Source organism: Lithobates pipiens, unplaced genomic scaffold, assembly GCF_037356315.1.
Source record: "Lithobates pipiens isolate NorthernLeopardFrog02 unplaced genomic scaffold, aLitPip1_a1.2 Scaffold_23, whole genome shotgun sequence".
Classification (NCBI taxonomy): domain Eukaryota; kingdom Metazoa; phylum Chordata; class Amphibia; order Anura; family Ranidae; genus Lithobates; species Lithobates pipiens.
In genome coordinates this window covers 266,907,748-266,928,814 of record NW_027507785.1, presented here as the reverse complement: position 1 = coordinate 266,928,814, position 21,067 = coordinate 266,907,748, and the positions used below count along the sequence as shown (strand labels likewise).

Sequence of the window (21,067 nt, the reverse complement as noted above, 5' to 3'; positions counted from 1 at the left end):
TCACACGTGTATTTAAATGGTGGATAATAAAGCAATATTAGCCACTTCCTCACCAGGCCATTTTTTGTGATGCGGCACTGCGTCGTTTTAGCTGACAATTGATCAGTCGTGCGACGCTGTACCCAAACAAAATTGATGTCCTTTTTTTTTTTTCTTTCCACAAATAGAGCTTCTTTTTGGTGGTATTTGATCACCTCTGCGGTTATTTTTTTTGTTTGTTTTTTTTTTTTTGCACTATAAACAAAAAAAAAAAGAGCAACAACTTTGAAAAAAAAAGCTAACTTTTTTCCTTTTTGCTATAAAACATTTCCAAAAATATATATATAAAAAAACATATGTATTCATCAGTTTAGGCCGGTATGTATTCTGCTACATGTTTTTGATAAAAAAAAAAAATCTAATATGTGTATATTGATTGGTTTGCACAAAAGTTACCACGTCTACAAAATAGGGGATAGATTTATGGCATTTTTATTATTGTTCATTTTTATTATTCATGACCAGTCATTTTTTTTAGCGGGACTGCAAGATTGCGGCAGACAGATCGCACATCTAACTGTCATTTTTTACACTTTTTTTGGGGAACCAGTGACGTTATTACAGTAATCAGTGCTGAAAATATGCACCGTTATTGTACTAATGACATGGCAAGGAAGGGGTTAACATCACGGATGATCAAGGGGTTAAATGTGTTCCCTGTTTGTGTTTTATAACTGTATGGGGGACTGTGTGACTGGGGAAACGCACAGATCCATCTTCCTGCTTAGCAGAAAGACAGGATCCCCTGCCAGAATGGAGATTTGCCTCATTTACACAGACAGATTCCCGTTCTGTCACTGCAGGGAATGATTGTGGGTGGCCAGAGGACATCGAGTCCGCTGGACCCGCTGATTGGCTCCCCCGCTGGTCAGTGGGAGCGCACGCGCCCACAAATGTGATATCCCAAGCCGACATTCAGCTACGGCGATTCGTGGGATTGTGCCACCTTGCCGCAGTATGACCGCAGCTGGTCGGCAAGTACTTACACCCAAAAGCAATCATCCTATTGCAGCTTACCAATTCATAGATATGGTGACTGCATTTGTTTTCTTTTTTTAGGCTTATATTCATCTGGTGATCCAGCTAGTAAGTCTGTTGTTCAAAATAACAAACTCTCCTGCAAATGTATCAGTTAGAGAGATGAGACAAACCATTTACCACTGATAAGGGTGCTTACAATGATTGGCTGTTTATTCATATAAACCTTTGTCCTAAGAAGGTAAACTTTTTGCTGGAACTGCTTATAAAGTATTAGCTGGAGTATGGCTTCAATTTGTTAGTGTATTTGAAGCTGCTAGTATATTTAACCACTTCAGCTTCAAAAGGTCTTACCGACTTCCTGACCAGGCCATTTTGTTGCGATACAACACTGCGTTACTTTGACTGAAAATTGCGCAGTAATGCGACATGTTACCCAAATAAAATGTATGTCTTTTTTTTGCCTACAGATAGCTTTCTTTTGGTGGTATTTGATCACCTCTGCGGTTTTTATTTTTTGCGCTATAAACAACAAAAGAGCATCAATTTTTGAAAAAAAAACGACTATTTTTTACTTACTGCTATAAAACATCCCCAATAAAAAAAATGTAAATATGAAATATCTTTATCAATTTAGGCCAGGATGTATTTTGCTACATATGTTTGGTAAAAAAAAATCCCAATAAGCGACTCTATAACTTTTGCGCAAACCAAACTATGAGATAGACTTATGGACTTTTTTTTAAATAATGTTTACTAGTAATGGTGATGATCAGCGATTTTTAAACAAAATGCAATTATTTTAGTAAATATAAACCACTAAATACCTTTTCTCATCAGCAGTATATAGCAAACTTGTGACTTCTATAAGTGTCTGGTTAAAGCTTGTAGGAGGAGTTTTCATTCTCCTCTGACTGTCCTATGAGGCTGCATGACCTCTGGTCCTCTGTCTGGACAGTGCTGATTGGCCCTGTGCTGATCACATGCACCCTCCCAAGAAAAAAAAAAAACTCTCTAGCAATATACACAAACTGAGCATGTGCAGAGTGAAGCCAACGGCTCTGTTCTGTCAGGAGATGGATTGGGGTCCCTGGAAGAAGGAGAGGATCAGAGAAGACAGGATCAAACAGCCTTTTTACAGAATGCAGAGAATTAACCCCTTGGGTTCCACAGTGAGTATAACAAGCATGCTTTACTGCATATACAGACTGAGTTTACTGTTGTGGGTTAGTAATACTTTAAATAATGCTGGTAGTTAAAAATAAGAAGTGCGTTTTCTGCAGCTGTTCAGAAAGCGCACCAATAATTGCAGTATAATGTACCTGCAGTTAAGTTGCTCTTAAAGCCCACATACCTTTGTTAGTGTCATAATAAAACAGATAAAATGAAGTTATCACAATGCAGAAAATGCTCACCTTTCAGCTTCAAAAATGTCTCCTTTTCTCAGCTCGTGATTTATTGCATTCAGCCTCCTAGAAATGTATGTACTGCTAAAAATCCGAGATATTTCCTATGTAATTCCATCTTCTGTACAAAATGTCACTTGACATGGCTACTGATATTGGAGACCTGTTGCTTAGCAAGCAAACGAGATTTCTTTTCTCACTTGAGTTCTGTTCAGGTTTCCTGCGGCTGTCAAGCTGTTGTGAAATGACGGGTCTCAGCACGCCTGCCAACCCTTGCCTAGGTGTCTCTGGGAATGTTGCTTCCACAGTCACCAGCTTTGCGTCAGTACAAGTTGGCATCTCTAAAGTCATAGTTATATGGGGCTAAAAATCACAGAAGTTCTAAAGGATAATTGCAAGTTATACTTTTAAACTTGGGCAGCACAGTTGTGAACATACAATGATATAGACCAGGGATATGCAATTAGCGGACCTCCAGCTGTTGCAGAACTACGAGTCCCATGAGGCATAGCAAGACTCTGACAGGCACAAGCATGACATCCAGAGGCATGATGGGACTTGTAGTTTTACAACAGCTGGAGGTCCGCTAATTGTATATTCCTGATATAGACACTTTTTAATACAGTTATACCTATGCAGGCACCATTACTGCCTTTTGCTTAGTTTCAGAAATTATCTTTCTTACCCTTTTAACCTTGTTAAAAAAAAAAAAAAAAAAAAAAAGTTCAGTCATGAACATGCATCTTTTTTTCTTGATAGTGGGGGCAGGACTCACAGGGGTTAATTTACTAAAACTGGATAGTGTAAAATCTTTTGCATCTGGGCATGGCAGCCAATCAGCTTCTAATCTCAGCTTGTTCAATTAAAGTGTTACTTAACCCACAACAGTAAAATCAGTCTGTATATGCAGTAAAGCATGCTTGTTATACTCACTGTGGAACCTAAGAGGTTAATCCTCTGCATTGTATAAAAAGGCTGTTTGATCCTGTCTTCTTTGATCCGCCCCTTCTTTTACTGTCCGCAAGTCATCTGCTGTTAGTACAGAGACTTGGAGTCACCCTGCACATGCTCATTTTGGTGTGTATTGCTAGAGTTTTTTTCTTTTTTTTTCTTTTTGTGGGAGGGTGCATGTGATCAGCACAGGGCCAGACAGAGTGTCAGAGGGGAATGAAAACTCTTTCTACAAGCTTTAACCAGTGCTCCGCCGGACGCTGATATTTAGTCAGAAGACTGCTATATACTGCTAATGAGAAAAGGTATTTAGACGTTTATATTTAGTAAAATAATTGCATTTCCATGTTCTGTGTACTGTGGGAGACCAGATATAGTGAATGCAGGGTCCCGGGATTAGTAACATACAATCCCCTCTGTAAAATAACATTGTGTCCCAGTGTCTGTGTTTTATATAAAAAAAAAGATGCCGATCTGTACCTTATATCAGAGCATCTCCCGGCACTCACATGACTCCCCAGAGGAGAGAGAGCCGAGGAGTCACGTGAGCTCTGAGACACTGTCATATAAGGTACAGATCCCCATTTTTTTTATATAACACAGACACTGGGGCACTTAAAGTGGTTGTAAACCCTTACAAACCACTTTGACCTACAGGTAAGCCTAGATTAAGGCTTACCTGTAGGTCCAAGCAATATCTCCTAAACCTATATGGTTTAGGAGATATTTGCCTGAAAACGGGCGCCGTAGACAGCGGCGCACAGGCGCACTGAGCGCGGCATTTCCAAGAATGGAGCTGCCGCGTGTGTCGACTCCCGTGCGCATGCGCGGGAGTGACGTCATCGCGGCTTCGCCGAATGACAGCGGCGGAGCTGCGAGACGCCACCAGCAAGATGGATGCGGCGGACTACAGGGGACAGCGGCGACTTCGCTGGCTCCTGTGTCAGGTAAGTGACACATAATGGGCTACTATGCGATGCATAGTAGTCCATTATGCTTTGCCTTTGCAGGGAATGAAAGAGGAAGTAAACCCATCAGGGTTTACTTCCTCTTTAATGTTAGGGGATTGCATGTTTTTATTGTAGATATGATAGCAGGAAGGGAGAGCTAGGGAGTGGACAGAGCTGCCAGGGAGGGGATGGGGGAGAGCAGAGAGGATAGCGCGTAAACTGACTACGTTGTCAGGACTCAGCAGCCATAATAAACCGTGGTCAGTTTACAGCGGGGAGTTCATAGCCATGTTTTTTAGGTGATAGGGGGTCAAATTACACAACACAAGCTAGTATTCATGCTTTAAGGGAACAGGATCTGTTTTTGTTTTTTTGTTTTTTTTAGGGTAACAGACACTTAGGCCTCTTTCTCATGACTGATCCGTTCAGATCCGCCTGTCAGGTCTATGGAATGTCGGATGTCAGCGGTGACCTATCTGCTGACATCCGACCCGCGGAGTAAAAACCTACTTTTCCATCCATCTGAGGATCGGATCGGGTGACGACGGACTCTCTGCGGTGCATCCTCATCCCATCTCCCATAGGGGAGAGCGGCGCTCTGACAGGTCTGTCCCTGCACAGTGTGCAGAGACAGACGTGTCGTCTGTCTGCTCAGCGGGGATCGATGGAGTGATCCCCGATGAGCAAGCGGATGTCCACGGGGCAGATCATCACAGATCCGTCCCATGTGAAAGAGCCCTTAAACCTTTGACAACAAAACCTGAAGCTGATTGGTTTCTATCCAGAGCTGCACCAGATTTTGAACTCTTCAATCTTAGTAAATCAACCCCATAGTGTGCCTGTGTCCCTTAGTCTATTCAGCCAGAGGTAAGACGCAGGCTATTCTTGAGCAGCGGGCATATTCAAGAGGCAGGCTGTGATTGAGAAGGGGGTGTGTGTGCCAGAAACAGGCTGTAATTGGTTGGTTGGTGGGTGTGGTTGAACAGATTACCCAATAGAAGCCTGCACCATGCCCTGTACGTCTGAATGGCAGCCAAAGTATGAGCACTGACCATGCAGCTTCTGTGCTTTGTGTGGTCAGTTTAGAATAAAGAAAGCTGACTGACAGGTGCTTCAAATGGATTAAGTACATGAAAACGATGGACACTTCTTTATAAGATACACATATGTGAACATACAGCTAGAAAAAAAAAAAGAATTTAGGGTACATACATTATAAGCTGGCCATACACAGCTTGAATTTTGGCCAGTTTCTGCTAAATTGGCTGACGTTCGAGCCCTGGCTCGCCCTATCGGTACTACCCAGTTTGACAAAACTCAACTTTAAAATTGAAGGAGCCAGAGGGAAAACGATCTGTCAAACAGTGACTATGTCCGGTCGGATGCAGTCACTGTTTGGGTATTCAGACAGCTGTGGGTGCTGTGGCTGTCTAAGAACAATAGCTGGCAGTGTAGATTTCTTTTTCAATGCTGTTTCGTGGGGATGGGGAAAATCTTTTGATTTCTCTCATTCAGACTGCAGAGTGAAGGGAAATCTAAGCGTGTATGGCTAGCTTTAGCAATTCAATCATCTTAAGACACTGGCATTTGCATGTACTTTTTTTTTGTATTGTTTTTTTTCCCACATTCCATGCTGGTGGGTTCATTGGCTTCTATTGAAATTGGCCCCAATATATGTACGTATGTGAAGTAGGGATCTACATCCTGTATACTCGCTTAAAGTACAGCATGTAAATCACTACATCCATTTTCAGTATTATATAAATGACTGTAATTTGTAAAAAAAAAAAAAAAAAAAAAAAGACTTTACTGTGTTTTAACACTACTGCTACGAACAATGGCTTCATTCAGCTTATTTAGGTGCAGGTAGCAAATTGATAATGGATTAGAAATCCTACCAGATGCTCCTGTATAGCAGTGACAGAGGGGCAGCCACATCAGGATTTTTAGATATGGGTAGAGTTTGCGCTGCGATTCCAGTTGCCACCACTAAGGGGCTCTGGGGGGGGGGTAGGTTTTCCCATAAATAGATATAGATTTGATATAGCATACATCGATTTGTGTAGATGATGTGATCAAGCAGGAAGATTATATCATGATAATAACACCGAGCCATATAATAAGGTCTTTTCTTGGGTAAAGCATTAACAATGTACAGATTTACCTTCACCTAGTGTGAATTGTGTAGACTGTGAACTGGTGCATTGCGCTCATTCCTGAACTCAGTTGATGAATAATCAAAACTTTCTAGCCATTTGTTTGGTTATGTGTCCAGTTTTGGTGCTGCAAGATTTCTACACTGATTTATTTACATTCGGAGTAATGGAAATGTGTTAAGGTGGCCAAACACTTTCAATCTGTGATTAATCTAGGTATGAGCAATCGCAACCAACCAAGTTGTCATTTATTTGAATAATGATGCAACACAAGATAGCATCATCTTAAAATATCACATTTTTCTCTCCTTTTTTTTTGTTATAAAATTACATAGAACCCAAAACATTATATGTACATTTTTAAGCAGAGGTCCTGGAGAATAAATTGGTTGTTTCAATTTTTTTATCTCGCATGATATTTGCGCAGTGGATTATCAAGCGCAAATTTTCAGGAAGAAATACACTCTAACAATTTTAGTGCATACAATACAAACACAATATGGCTAAAAGATAATGTTACTCCAAGTAAATAGATAAATTGCACACACCTGTGGAATGGCAAAAAATAACAGTATGTTATATTATCCATAGGCAACGCTTTGTAAGCCCTTATGGGCTACAATTTAGAGTTACAGGTCTCGTGCTAGAGTTATTACTCTCACTCTTACCCTTTAGGGTAATACCTCATGTGCGGTGTGATCACCGTTTATATACGTACAAGCACATTTCTATGGGTGGATGTTGCTTTAATTTTTTTCTTAATTGTTTGTTTTTATTTTGTTTTCATTTTTTTATGACAGTGTACCTTTTAATTTTTTATTTTACTTTATTGCCATCACAACGGATGTTGTTCATAGCATGGACTGTGACATAGCATCTTTATGAAAAGATATGGGGTCTATTAGACTCCATATCTTTCCTCTGGCCTCCAAAGCATTTGATCAAACCAAGACTGGTGTGATGCAATGCTTTACAAGCTAGTAATAGCTTATAAACAAACAAACCGGAAGTGACTAAATTGCTTGTGGTTTCTGACATCAGAAGGGGGAAGAACGGAAGTAGCTCTTACTGTCTAGGACTGTTGCAAAGGGCCCCTTTGCTTGCTTTTATCTGGCCCTTGGGGCATTCCCCCCCCCCCCAACAGTGTGGCATAGTTCCTGCCACTGACGCCGACGACGGGGGCACTATTGCTCCCACTGACGCCGACGACGGGGGCACTATTGCTCCCACTGACGCCGACGACGGGGGCACTATTGCTCCCACTGACGCCGCAGACGGGGGCACTATTGCTCCCACTGACGCCGCAGACGGCGGCACTATTGCTCCCACTGACGCCGCAGACGGCGGCACTATTGCTCCCACTGACGCCGCAGACGGCGGCACTATTGCTCCCACTGACGCCGCCGACGGCGGCACTATTGCTCCCACTGACGCCGCCGACGGCGGCACTATTGCTCTATAGACGCCGGGGCACTAGTCCTTCCGCCGACGCCACTATTGCTCCCACGCTGAAGGAGCACCAATACCAATCATGGGGCATGTTCTTCTCCCACTGGCCCCAGTTCAGCCCCCCTAAAGTTTGAAGGACAGTAAACTGGCCCTTTTGTTTAGAAAGTTTGGAGACCCCTGGTCTAGGGCATCTGATGTGACCTGTTGGTGGGATGTGAGGGGAGGGACACCTTCCACTGTCTGTAAAGGTGATTGGGTGGCCGTATAGCCACTTGGATCACCTTTACATTGTAGGGAATATCTGGCTGAACTAAACATCTGGATTATGGATGCAGCATTATCCCACATATCACTGCTCCCATCCGAGTTTGCACAGATACGTCCTACGTTATCTAACAAACGCTGAGACGTTCTTTGAGTCCATCAAATGGGCGGCACAGTGGTGTAGTGGTTAGCACTCTCACCTAGCAGTAAAAGGGTCGCTGGTTCAAATCCCAACCATGACACTACCTGCCTGGAGTTTGCATGTTCTCCCTGTGCCTGCGTGGGTTTCCTCCGGGTACTCCGGTTTCCTCCCACGCTTCAAAGACATGCAGGTAGGCTAATTGGCTTCTGACCAAAATTGGCCTTAGTATATGAATGGGGACCTTAGATTGTGAGTGTGCAATGTACAGGGATAGGGGTAGACACTCACTCAGGTTGAACTGGATGGACTGGTGTCTTTATTCAACCTTACTAACTATGAAACTATGATCACATGGCTGATGAACCTGCCAATAATGAAATTGCTCAAAAGCTCACTATATCAGTGATTGAATGGTCTGAATGTCTTATTCGGTGCAGTCTTAGTTGAATCATGTGATAGAATTTTCATATCGATACGTGTGTGGCTATCATTAGAGTGCAACTCTTCTCTGGCAGGGAACTGTGTGATGTGCGTTCCAGTGCATTGAACTATATATATTTTTTTCCTTTCTTTTTATTGAAGTGTCAGTCATATGCCATTCACTGCTGTGTGGAAAGATGCAGACATGCTGCATTTTTATCCAATACAGAAAACCATTGCACGTACTGTAGTGTGGAAAAAAAAAAAAAAGTTAGATCATATCAATGCATTGTGTAAATAGGAAATGATCTCCCTGTGTGAGACGTGTAAACTTATAAAAGCAGAGATCAGCCTATGCGGGGAGTTTCAGGTCTAATAAAAGAAGGTTTTATTTAGGTAAAGCTTCTTCCACCCCTGCCCCCTCCTCACACACCTCCAAAAAGCTAACACACGCCCTTGTGATAGAGGAGAGAGCCGCACATTGTTGGAATGTCACTGAGAGAGTGCAGCTCAGGCAGGATAGTGCTCTCTGGATCTACACTGAGACAGCTATTGTTTGGATGTGGCACATTGAGGATCTCATTGGGTTGGACTCTCTTGATTTTCTGCATTCCCCAATGTGTGCCTGTTCTCAGACAGGAAGGAGAATACTAGCAGGAAACTTGTAGTGAGTTTCTGTGCAGTCCTGGCAATGTGATCCTGGAATACAATGCAGATCACAGGTAAGAGCACAATCCAACTCCCATTTGCTTCTGTTTGGTGTTTTGGTTTTTTGTTGTGTTCTCGTTAGGACCTGCTTGTTTTTCGCTGTGCGTTTGACTTTTTTGAAAACGGGAGTTAAAAGGAATCTTTGTATCCCATGAGAATCAGACCGATCATCTGATTATTTTCTGTAGCTCCAGTTTTTGCTGTTTTATTTACTCCAGTTTGTCTTATTCAGCGTTGTGATGAATTACATAAATTACTGTGCGTTTTCAGCCGCTATTATTGTGTGTTGTCATTTATAGTATTTTTTTATTTCACGTGCTTTGCTTTCAACACTCAGTGCAAACTTTATCTGATGATGTGACGTACGAGTTCTGCGAGATGATCAGGTCGTTTGTATGATGCCTGAGTTGAATTCTTTTTGTTTCCTGGCTGAATGCTTTTAAAGTTGATTTTATGGTAAATGTATGCAGAGATTTTACGGCCGGTTCACGCCACAATTTCTGTTTTCGTGTTTTTTGATATGTTCAGTGCATTTTTGATGCTTTCAATTTCATTTTTTTTTTTCTCCTTTTTTTTTCATCTCAGTTGAGGACATGCGTTTCAGATGCATTTCATACAGAAAAAATGCATTATGTTCTACTTTGGTTGACTGCAATGAAACGCACTGAACTAGGGCCATTGGAATCCATGTTAAATGCTGTCCATGCGTTTTTCATGCATAATAAAAACACCCTGGACTGCATCATGTTATAGGATGCCCAGGCAACACTACTGCTTTTATGTATTGTATTCTATGTTGTTCTTTAGATGTATATTGAGACACAAGGGGGATTACCAAAGGCAAATATGTGTTTTTTTGTTTATTTGTTTGCTGTTTGTTTTTTATTTATTTGTTTGTTTTTTTTGTTTTGTTTTTGTTTGTTTTTTTAGCATTACTAGCCAATCATTTTTCATGCAACTACTTTTAGGCTACATGTACACATTACCTAAATGAAAATCTAGCAGTACTGTATTTCTGCCGCGTTTTTAGTAATTTTATTGGCGTATTTGCCATTGAAATTAATAAACACAGCTAGCATTTAGGTGCATATACCAATGTTTTTTGGTTTATTAACTGACCTTCTGCTTCACGACGTTCTTATAAATCATGTTGTGGCCTCGTTATGGATTAGATGTTGAATTTACTAAACTGTAGTATACAGAAGAACGTTCACTAAAATGTGTTGTAGCATGAACTATTTGTAACCCAACTTTCCCAGCTGTAATGCGCAGCCTTGATTGTATCTTAATAAATACAGTGATACGCGATATCAAGCAATCATTAGTCACCTATCCAGTCTGGTCGGTTCAGGTTGAAGCACATCATTGCGATTTGCATTTCTGTAGTGCACTCTGAATGCACAAGTCTCAGTAGTAGGATTATTTGGTGTGCTCTTTGATATTGGCCATTCAGTAAGGCTGATTTCCTAAAGCATTTCAGATTCTAAAAAAAACAAAACTAATTTTTTGAACAGTCACGTCAGTGAAAAGTAAATCGGGTTTGCTTACTTTATCTGCACATGATTGGATAATTGAAGTGAATATTCACACAACTCATTGTGTGAATATTCACACATCCTGTAGTAAATCAGCCTCAGTATATGGGATCTGCATGCTGTCCAGGGCAATGTTTTGTCTGTAATTTAGAAGAGGTGAACCTGTGGCTCTTCAGCTGTTAAGAGGTCATGCCTGAACATGTCTGAGACAGATGCTGAGACTTCTAGTTCTACACCTGCCACAGAGAGCCTTGCTTAATATTAGTTTTTTTTTTTTCCACTTCAAATGACTAAACTCTGCTCTACGAAGTATACAAAGTATAGTTAAAGTGATATTAAAAGTAGTTTTTTTTTTTTTAATACTTGCCTGCTCTGTGTAGTGGTTTTGCACAGAGCAGCCGCCCCGATCCTTCTCTTCTCGGGTCTCCTGCCAGCTTTCCAGCTACGCCAGTGCCCCCAATAGCAAGGCACCTGCTATGGGGAGCACTGGTACTTGCTCACTCCTGAGCCCCGCTATATGTGTCCATATGACACCGCTGTGGTCCCGCTTTCTCCTCATCGGCTCCCGCCTCTGTCACAGCCAATGAGGAGAGAGAGAAACCCAAGACAACCAAAGCTCCCATGTACATTGCTGGGTCATGAGGGGACCCAGGTAAGTATTGGGGGGCTGTGGGGGGAGCAGCACACGGAAAGTTTTTTTTATCTTCTCGCATAGAATGCGTGAAGGTAAAAAAAAGTCAGCTTTTACAACCACTTTAAGCCAGCCATAGATGGATCTAAATTCAGCCGGTTCAGCGGGGACCATCTATGGGGTAGTTTGGTTGCACTGTAGTCGAGTCAGCCCATCAGTCGATTTTAGTACAACCAGCCTGATGGGTTTTTTTTTTTTTGCCCGATCACTGGGCTGCTTGAGCTCCCTACCAGCAGAACACTAAAGCACCACAGTCGAGATTCCTCCAGCAACACTGATTGAGTTGATGGAGGAATTTAGCAATTTTCTTTCCTTCCGCCCATGGTGGAAAGAAAATTGCATAATTTATGGGCTGCTTCAGTGTGGGAAAGAAGTTAACTTAAAAGTATTTTGATCGATAACCTTTGTTCACATTGTGCCAGGCCAAAACATGCTTACGTTATTCCCTCCTGCCATAGACCAAAATGATCTGTACCTAAATTCAACTGGAGGATGTCTGAGCCCCCCTTCTTCAAGCATGCCAGGGTACAGTATAGTGAACTGTGCCCAAGCAAGATACAGATTAATCACACTTGTCAGTCAAACTGAACCTTTGAGGGGGGGTCATGTGTACAGAACACCTAATGTGAGTAAGCCCTATGTGAACACACTCAGGGGTGAATGCAGGTTTAGTTTTCAGGTAGTTTGTGGTAAAATGAACATCTAAATACAAGCCAAAGTCCACAAAGTTCTGTTTACTGTGGGGTTTTAGAGCTGGCGCTTGTTCGTACTTTACTGTGCTCACTGAGGAGTAATGGTGGTGTAGCCTAAAGTGGTTTGGAAACCTACAGTTTTGTTTTTGTTTGTTTTTTTTTAAAATAAGAAACATGTTATACTTACTTACCTGCCCTGTGCAATGGTTCTGCACAGAACAGCCCCAAAATAACTTTTGGTTTCCCCACCAGCAGCCCTGGCTTCTGCCCCCTGTATCCTGCTGACTGCCCCCATAACAAGCCACTAGCAATGGTAGCACTCGTGCTTGCTCACTCCCGAGCCCTGCTCTCTGTGGCACAACAGGCGTGGTGCGGCCCACCCCATGGTTTTTTTTTTTTTTTTTTTTTTCTACTGACTGCGATTGACAGCAGCGGGGGCCAGTGGCTCCTGTTGATGTCTCTAAACTTATGAGGAGACAGAGTAGAGAGAGCCTCTGCTCTCTTGCACAGCGCTGGGTTGAGATCGGGCTCAGGTAAGTATAGGAGAGTCTGGGGGGAGAGCAGAACACAAATTTTTTTTTTTTTTTTTTACCTTTAAAGGGTAACTAAATGTTCGGTTTTAAAAAACTAAAAACAAACCTATCATACTTGCCTCCTCTGTGCAGTTGGTTTTGCACCAAGGGGCCCCGTTCCTGCTCTATTGCGGTCTCCCAGCAGCACTCGTGGTGTTCTCGAGTGCCTCGTTGGAGGGGTGCCCTCCCATGCCCTGCTGCTGCGTCTATTGACACAGACAGCAGGACTCAGCCCCGGCTCCCACGTCATTGGATTTGATTGATAGCAGGGCAGTCATTGGCTACTGTCAATCTATCCAGTCCAGACCTGAGACACCAGCTACAGAATAAATGCCTTTCCTCCTCACAGATTGGGGTTCTGCCTGTGTACTGGATAATTGGCGGGTGATTGGTACCTGCTGCTGGGCTGCCGATGTGTGTGATCGCAGCGGGTCGTGGGCAGTGAGCTTGCACACCCCAGATGTGTCAGATCGGGTTCTAGTCAGGGCTCTGATTCCTCCTGTATTGAGTTGTATTTTAACTATACTGCCTGCCCTCATGTTGTAAAGCTGCACAAACTGTTGGCGGTATATAAACGCTGTATAATAATAGTTATGTGATCTGGCACAGATACAGTTGTGCTCATAAGTTTACATACCCTGGCAGAATTTGATTTCTTGACCAATTTTCTGAGAATATGAATGATAACACAAAAACTTTTCTTTCACTCATGGTTAGTTTTTGGCTGAAGCCATTATCAATAAACTGTGTTTTCTCTTTTTAAATCATAATGGCAACAGAAACTACCCAAATGACCCTGATCAAAAGTTTACATACCCCGGTTCTTAATACCGTGTATTGCCCCCTTTAACATCAATGACAGCTTGAAGTCTTTTGTGGTATTTGTGGATGAGGCTCCTTGTCTTCTCTGATTGTAAAGCTGCCCATTCCTCTTGGCAAAAAGCCTCCAGTTCCTGTAAATTCTTGGGCTGTCTTACATGAACGGCACGTCTGAGATCTCCTCAGAGTGGCCCAATTATATTGAGGTCAGGAGACTGAGATGGCCACTCCAGAACCTTCACTTTATTCTGCTGTAGCCAATGACAGGTCAGCTTGGCCTTGTGTTTTGGATCATTGTCATGCCCAAGTACGTCCCATGCGCAGCTTCCTGGCTGATGAATGCAAATGTTCCTCCAGTATTTTTTGATAACATATTGCATTCATCTTGCCAAAGATTTTGACCAAATTTCCTGTGTCTTTGTAGCTCACACATCCCCAAAACATCAGCGATCCACCTCCATACCTTTCATCATAGGCCTTGTTGACTCTAAATTTTGGTCTCATCACTCCAAATGACTTTGTGCCAGAAGGTTTGAGGCTTGTGTCTATGCAGTTTGGTATTGTAAGTGGGATACTTTGTGGCATTTGCATAGTAATGGCTTTCTTCTGGCGACTCGACCATGAAGCCAAGTTTTATTCAAGTGCCTCCTTATTGTGCATCTTGAAACGGCACACCACGTTTTCAGAGTTCTCTTTCACCTGAAGTTATTTGTGGGTTTTTCTTTTCATCTTGAACAATTTTCCTGGCAGTTGTGGCTGAAATTTTAGTTGGTTTACCTGACCGTGGTTTGGTTTCAACAGAACCCCCTCATTTTCCACTTCTTGATTTAGAGTTTGAACACTGCTGATTGACACTCTCAATTGGCTATCTTTTAATATCCCTTTCCTGTTTTATACAGTTCAACTACCTTTTCCCTCCGATCATTTGACAATTCTTTTGCTTTCCCCACGACTCAGAATCCAGAAACCTCTGTCAGCAGCCCAGAAACTCATTGACCTTTTATACACACACACTAATTACAAGCAAACAGATCACAGGTGAGGATAGTTACCTTTTAATAGCCATTCAAACCCCTTTGTGTCAACTTGTGTGCATGTTATCAGGCCAAAATCACCAGGGTATGTACACTTTTGATCAGGGTCATTTGTGTAGTTTCTGTTGCCATTATAATTTAAAAAGAGTAAACACGGTTGATAATAAATGGCTTCAGCCAAACACTAGCCATGAGTGAAGGAAATGTTTTTGTGTTATCATTCATATTCTCTGAAAAATGGCCAAGAAATCATAAATTCTGCCAGGGTATGTAAACTTATGAGCACAACAACTGTGTGTGTATAGATAATTTATATATATATATATATATATATATATATATATATATATATATATATATATATAGAGAGAGATGTTATATTTATTGCATAGAATAAGAATTATTTCAACATTTTTCACAGACATCTCTGGGTTCACATATTTTAAAGCTGCCCATAGATGGATTTAAATTTGGCTGGTTTAGCAGAGACCAGACGAATTTTGATCTATGGCCATTCCTGCTTAAGAGAAGTCAATCTAGTGATCAACTTCTCACATTTGGAATTGTTGGGAAATTTCCTCTTAAACAGCCCATAAAACTAATCTGCAAATCTGATCAGTGTATCCTGACAGTGGAGGAGGCCCCGCTGTCAGAATATGAAAAAAATAAATAAAATTATATATATATATATATATATATATATATATATATAAAAAATATTAGTGTGGCGGATTCAGTTATGATTGTTATTTTTTGTGACATTTCTATAAAAAAATAAAACAAATAGTGTGATGCATTGTACCAACGCATTACATCACACACACACCACCCTTACAAGACGCACACCAGCGGGCACGCATTATACAGAGCTCTCTCTGGTGTAAATGGGCCCTAACACACCTTGTGGAAGTTCCACTGTCTTTAGAATAATAGATCGGTGTTACCTGACAGCGGCATGGCCCACGTGCCGGGTGACCTGCTGTAACCACACAGTGCAGGCAGCACTCTGACTTGCCAATCTTGTTTGTGTGATGTGCCCTTAAGAATAAAGCCGTTGCTATAAAAGGTTTGCCGCATCCTTCAAAGAAATTGACTCATGGAGGCAGGAATGGGAATCAGGCCAGGTTAACAGCTAATGAGGATTATCCTGGTATGCACAATAATTTTAAAAAATATACAAGTCAGACATTTAGGGGAATTGCTCTGTAATCTGTATAATTACTCTGTTTGAAAACGGCTGATCGCTTTAAGCTTCTAATACACTGATAGCTGTTAGTCAAAAGGCCTTTTCTTCTTGTTGTGCAGTACACAGTGGGAGATTTTTAGTAAAGGCTTTCATTCATAACTGGGGCGAGATCCTTGTATTAGGTCCCGCGGCAGCTTACTCTGTAGAACTCTGACAATTAGAGAATCCTGGATCTCCCCTCTCATCTCTTCCTCTGTTGGTATTGGAATATATTGACAGAGCTGCATCACCTTCTATGTAGAAGACACAGCACCACAATATAGACATAGTGCTACAGAGAAACCCCCCAGTACGTACAGGAAGAAAATAGGATCATAAAATAGTTTTCTAAAAACGAGCCATTAAGGTCCGGTTGGTCCATTCTGACCGCTCTATCTCCATCCCCACGCCCTATTTCCCCCAGGGTGTACCATAAATGAGGACTGACCTACAGCAGGTCATAACATCTCATGAGGATGCCCTCAGTTATGCCCCCTCAGGCTCTGCCCAGGTCCATATGTAGTCTGCTCCAGAGTCTTCATAGTACACACTTGTCAAACACAAGGCCTGTGGGCCGAATCTGGCCCTCCAAGCCATTTCATGTAGCCCTCATACCTCTCCTTGTAGCTGTAGCACTTCCATTGTGCAGCTTGTCTCTGCCCACCCCTCGTCTCAGCAGTTGGCAGCAGAGATGACAGAACTCCTTCTATAGATTCTTTGCCTCACTGTACAGTTGCAGCAACCCCTCGTCTCTGCCTCCCCTTGTCTCAGCATTTAGAAGACTCTGGCAGCTGACTCCAGCACTCCTCTGGTCCTCCTCCAGACCCTGTACTAGCTTCTTCCCAGCAGCAACATAAGGTAAAGGATGTTGGGGGGGAAGGGGGGGGGTGTTCTAGGCATCTGGTCTCACAAATGCAACCAGCCCTTTGAAGGGAACCTTAATGCTGATGATGCAACCCGCAATGAAATGGAGTTTGACACCTCTGTCCTATTATATTCTTGGCCTGCTTTTCCCCTGTCCTGTAGCTGGCCCGTGCTTTGCCCTTGGCTTTCTGTAGCGAGAAGTTGAGATGCGCCCATTTGTGGAACACCTGTCATGCACCATCTCTGCCTCCCCTTTTACTTTTGCAGAAATAGAATTGTACCACATGGCCAAAAATCTTTCCTACTTGGAGCCCTTATGCCTCATACACATGATCAGACATTAATCGGACATTCCGACAACAAAATCCATTTTTTCCAATGAATGTTGGCTCAAACTTGTCTTGCATATACACAGTCGGTTGGAAATTGCGAACATCAAGAATGTGATGACGTACAACACGTATGATGAGCCGAGAAAAATTAAGTTCAGTAGCCAGTGTGGCTCTTCTGCTTGGTTCCGAGCATTTGTGGAACTTTGTGTGTCGGAATTTCTGACTATGGATTTTGTTGGAAAATTTGAGATCCAGAGCTCAAATTTTGTGTGACGGAAATTCCAATGGAGCCTACACTTGGTCTGAATTTCTGACAAAAAGCTCCCGAAGATTTTCTGTCTGAAAATCCAACCGTGTGTATAGGGCATATAAGGGATCCCCTAATAGGCTCCCAAAGCATAAATAACCAGGCCTGCAAAGGAGCAGAAACTTTAGGGTGGGTGGTTGGGAAAGCCTCTTTCTTCTTGCTGAATGAATAGAGGGCTGACCCCACTGCTCCTTCCTATAGATGGTTTTCCTTCTGCCTGCTCTAAATGAGTGTCAGCCTTTTCTTGCCCCCGACACACACTCTGCTCTAAGGGCCTGATTTTTCTTCATTTCCTCTCCCAACGGTGCCCGCCTAGCCCCACCATATCATCAGCTCTACTTAGATTAATCTGTGGAGCCCAGCTACTGCGACCACCTAGGGAAGGGTTCCCATCCTTCGTGTTGGCCCCCCAGATTGACTTGCCTTGCGCTGACAGTGGACCATTTTAGCTTTAAAGCTGATCTCCAGGATCACCATGAATCTTTAACAACTTTTCCAATGAACAATAAAAATGCCTAAAAAGCATTTCCAAGAGATTGATCGCATATTAGCTGTAACATCGCTATCACGACTGATAAAATAACATGCTCCGTGATTCATAGGGAATATAGTCCTAGCTCTGGGCAGTACAGGGAATTTTATTGGTTCTCTGTTTCCACCTACTGTGTTGCACAAAGTCAGCTGTGGGCAGAGCTGGCAGCTGCACAAGGGGTCAGAGACAGGCAGAAAGGACCGTTCTAATCTGAATGACCTTACTAAAGTTCAGTTTGTGCTGAGAAGCTTGTGTCATTACAATAGATAGGACAAAACTACATGGGGGGTATGGAGGAGACCGGTCCTGTGATGTGCATACAGAAGGCATGGGTGTCCCCTGAAACAGGAAATGCTGCAAATAAGGCCTCTGAAGTATGACTTTAGCAGAAGATATCAGACCAAGCAAGGTGAAAAATCTTGCACCAATGGGCACTGGGAAAAAATAGATTACCTACACACATTTTGCCTGGAGATGCGCTTTAAAAACAAAAAATGAATATGTTACTTATATCTAACAATACACAGCAACTGGATATATTTTCAATAATGAAACTTTTATAATGAAAAGGAGAAAATATTTCCTTTTCCTGCTTTCTCTCTGCCAGTGATCAGACCAAAACATTGTCACTTTTTAGCAAATCACAAGGTAAGAGATTGCAGCAGAGGCAGGGGTCTCCAAACTGCGGCCCGAGGGCCAGATATAGCCCTTTGCTAGCCTTTATCCGGCCCTTGGGGCACTGTTCTTCCACCGATTTGAGGCACTATTCCTCCCACTGACACCAACAAGGGGGCACTATTTCCTCGCTGATGCCAATGATGGGATACTATTCCACCTACTAATAGAGGCACTACTCCTACTGACCAACAACCTCAAGGCCATATTTATTCTCACTGGTGCTGGGCCCAAGACATTTTCTGCCCCCGCTGACCACAATATGGCCCTCCTAAAGTCTGAAGGACAATAAACTGGCCCTTTGTTTGAAATGTTTGGAGACCCCTGACCTAGTGCATTCTCCTAAAGCCATAACTTTATTATGTAAATAGTGGCAAGTATTATACTCACAGAATGACCATTGCATTCATAACCTGAAAAATATTTTTATGCTTGGTTCACAGTAAGGATTCTTCTGAACCAGGATCTGTCTTCTGACTTGCACAACTATTAGAATGACTGTTGTCGATTGGTAAGGGTGATAAATGCAAGACAGCATGATGGCAGCTGTCATGTTTCTGTCCCGGCAGGCTGACTTCCAGGGTAAACTTCTGCATAGTTTTAGGCTCCATGCACACTGGGCTTAAAAAAAACCACGCCAGTTCCCTTGCCCTCTGGCGCTTCTACTGGCTTGAATGAATCAGCCAGTGGCGGCTGTTTACCATAAAGAATGCCACAGTCCAGATGGTCCCCGGCAGTTTCTATGACCTTCAGAGGCCGAGTGTGACATTATGGCACTGTCATTTCCTTGGCTGTGAAGCCGAGATAATTTTTTATTTTTTTATTTCGTTCTTTCCAGCCTAGAGGGGAGATGTGGTGACTTATAGACCCAGATCTCTCTGTAAAGAGGACCTGTCATGCCCTACTCCTATTACAAGGTATGTTTACATTCCTTGTAATAGGAATAAAAGCGATCCAACAAAAAAATGTAAAGGGAAAGTGTCAAAAAATAAATACATTTTATTGTTTATTTTACTTTTAAAGTGTCCAGTCCATGAGTGCACGCAGAAGCACATCGCACCCGCATATGTAAATGGCGTTCAAACCACACGTGAAGTATCGTCGCAAACATTGGAGTAAGGCCCCTTTCACACATGCTGATGGTATGTCCGTATTTCATCCATCCGTTTGCGGATGAAATACGGACATCCATTCATCCCTATGGGATAGCGGGTGTCTGCGGATGAGCATCCGCAGACACCCGATTTCGTCCGCCTCCGCAACAGTCCGATTCTGCAGACGGAGGAAAATCCTATTTTTCTATCCGTCTGCAGAGCGGATCGGACGGACACACGGTCCGTGCTCGTCCGATCCCCATAGAGGAGAGCGGAGAGCTGACAGGGCGGTCCCCGCACAGTGTGCGGAGACCGCCCTGTCCGCAGCAAGCTCAGCGGGGACAACGGAGCGATCCCCGCTGAGCGAGCGGATCTTCACGGGGCGGATCATTACTGATCCGCCCCGTGTGAAAGAGGCCTAAGAGCAATAATTCTAGCCCAAGACCTCTTTAACTCCAAATGGGTAACTAACTGGTAACATTTTTTTACAGGGTCACCTATGCAGATTTTTAACTATAGAAGTTTGGTGCCATTCCACTTTCCACTTGTGCGCAATTTTAGTGCGTGGCATCATGTTGGCTGTCTATTTACGCAGCGTAACATCATCTTTCACATTATCCAAAAAAACTGGGCTTACTATAGTGTTTTTTTTTTTTGTTTTTTTTTTTCATGAAACGACCACCATTTTATTCCCGGCTAAAAAAAACATAATGCTTGGGGTTTGTGTGTGTATGTATATATGTGTGTATGTGTGTATGTATGTATGTATGTGTGTGTGTGTGTATATATATATATATATATATATATATATATATATATATATATATATATATATATATAATATATATATATATATATATAATATGGCTATAGACAGTTTGGAGGAAGTCATGTTTGTTGTGTAGATATGCACTTTTATAGCGTGACCTGTTTGTTTTGGAATACCATTCACTGATGTTGCTGACCATTTGTGCTGGTTAGGTAGTTTGTTTTTCTAACCTCTCACACAAACATGTCATGGCACCTTCTCTTGGGTTGTAAAAGTGACACTTTGTAAAAGGAGATGATGACAGGTTCTCCAACCATCTCCCTTGTGGTGTTTTTCTGTTGCATGCCAGGAAATAATCCCTTCTAATCCTGCATCTATCCTCCACTCATTGATAACATTGCTGTCACTTACCATATTAATTTCTTTATGGAAGGATTACCTTTCTAGGTGGATGTTCTAGTAA

The 21,067-nt window shown here is 42.4% G+C and overlaps 1 protein-coding gene across 11 annotated transcripts in view; it reads left to right on the top strand.

Moving 5' to 3' along the window:
- Positions 1–21,067, top strand: part of RASAL2 (RAS protein activator like 2) — a 468,530-nt gene that overhangs the window by 262,786 nt on the left and 184,677 nt on the right. Inside the window, exon 1 of one of the 11 annotated variants that reach the window (XM_077453171.1) lies at positions 9,258–9,477. The exons of the other annotated variants lie outside the window; for them this stretch is intronic. Coding sequence (XP_077309297.1) covers positions 9,465–9,477 — 13 coding nt within the window. The 5' untranslated portion in view covers positions 9,258–9,464. Of the gene's footprint in view, positions 1–9,257; positions 9,478–21,067 lie in introns of those variants that run through there. 11 annotated transcript variants of the gene reach the window in all.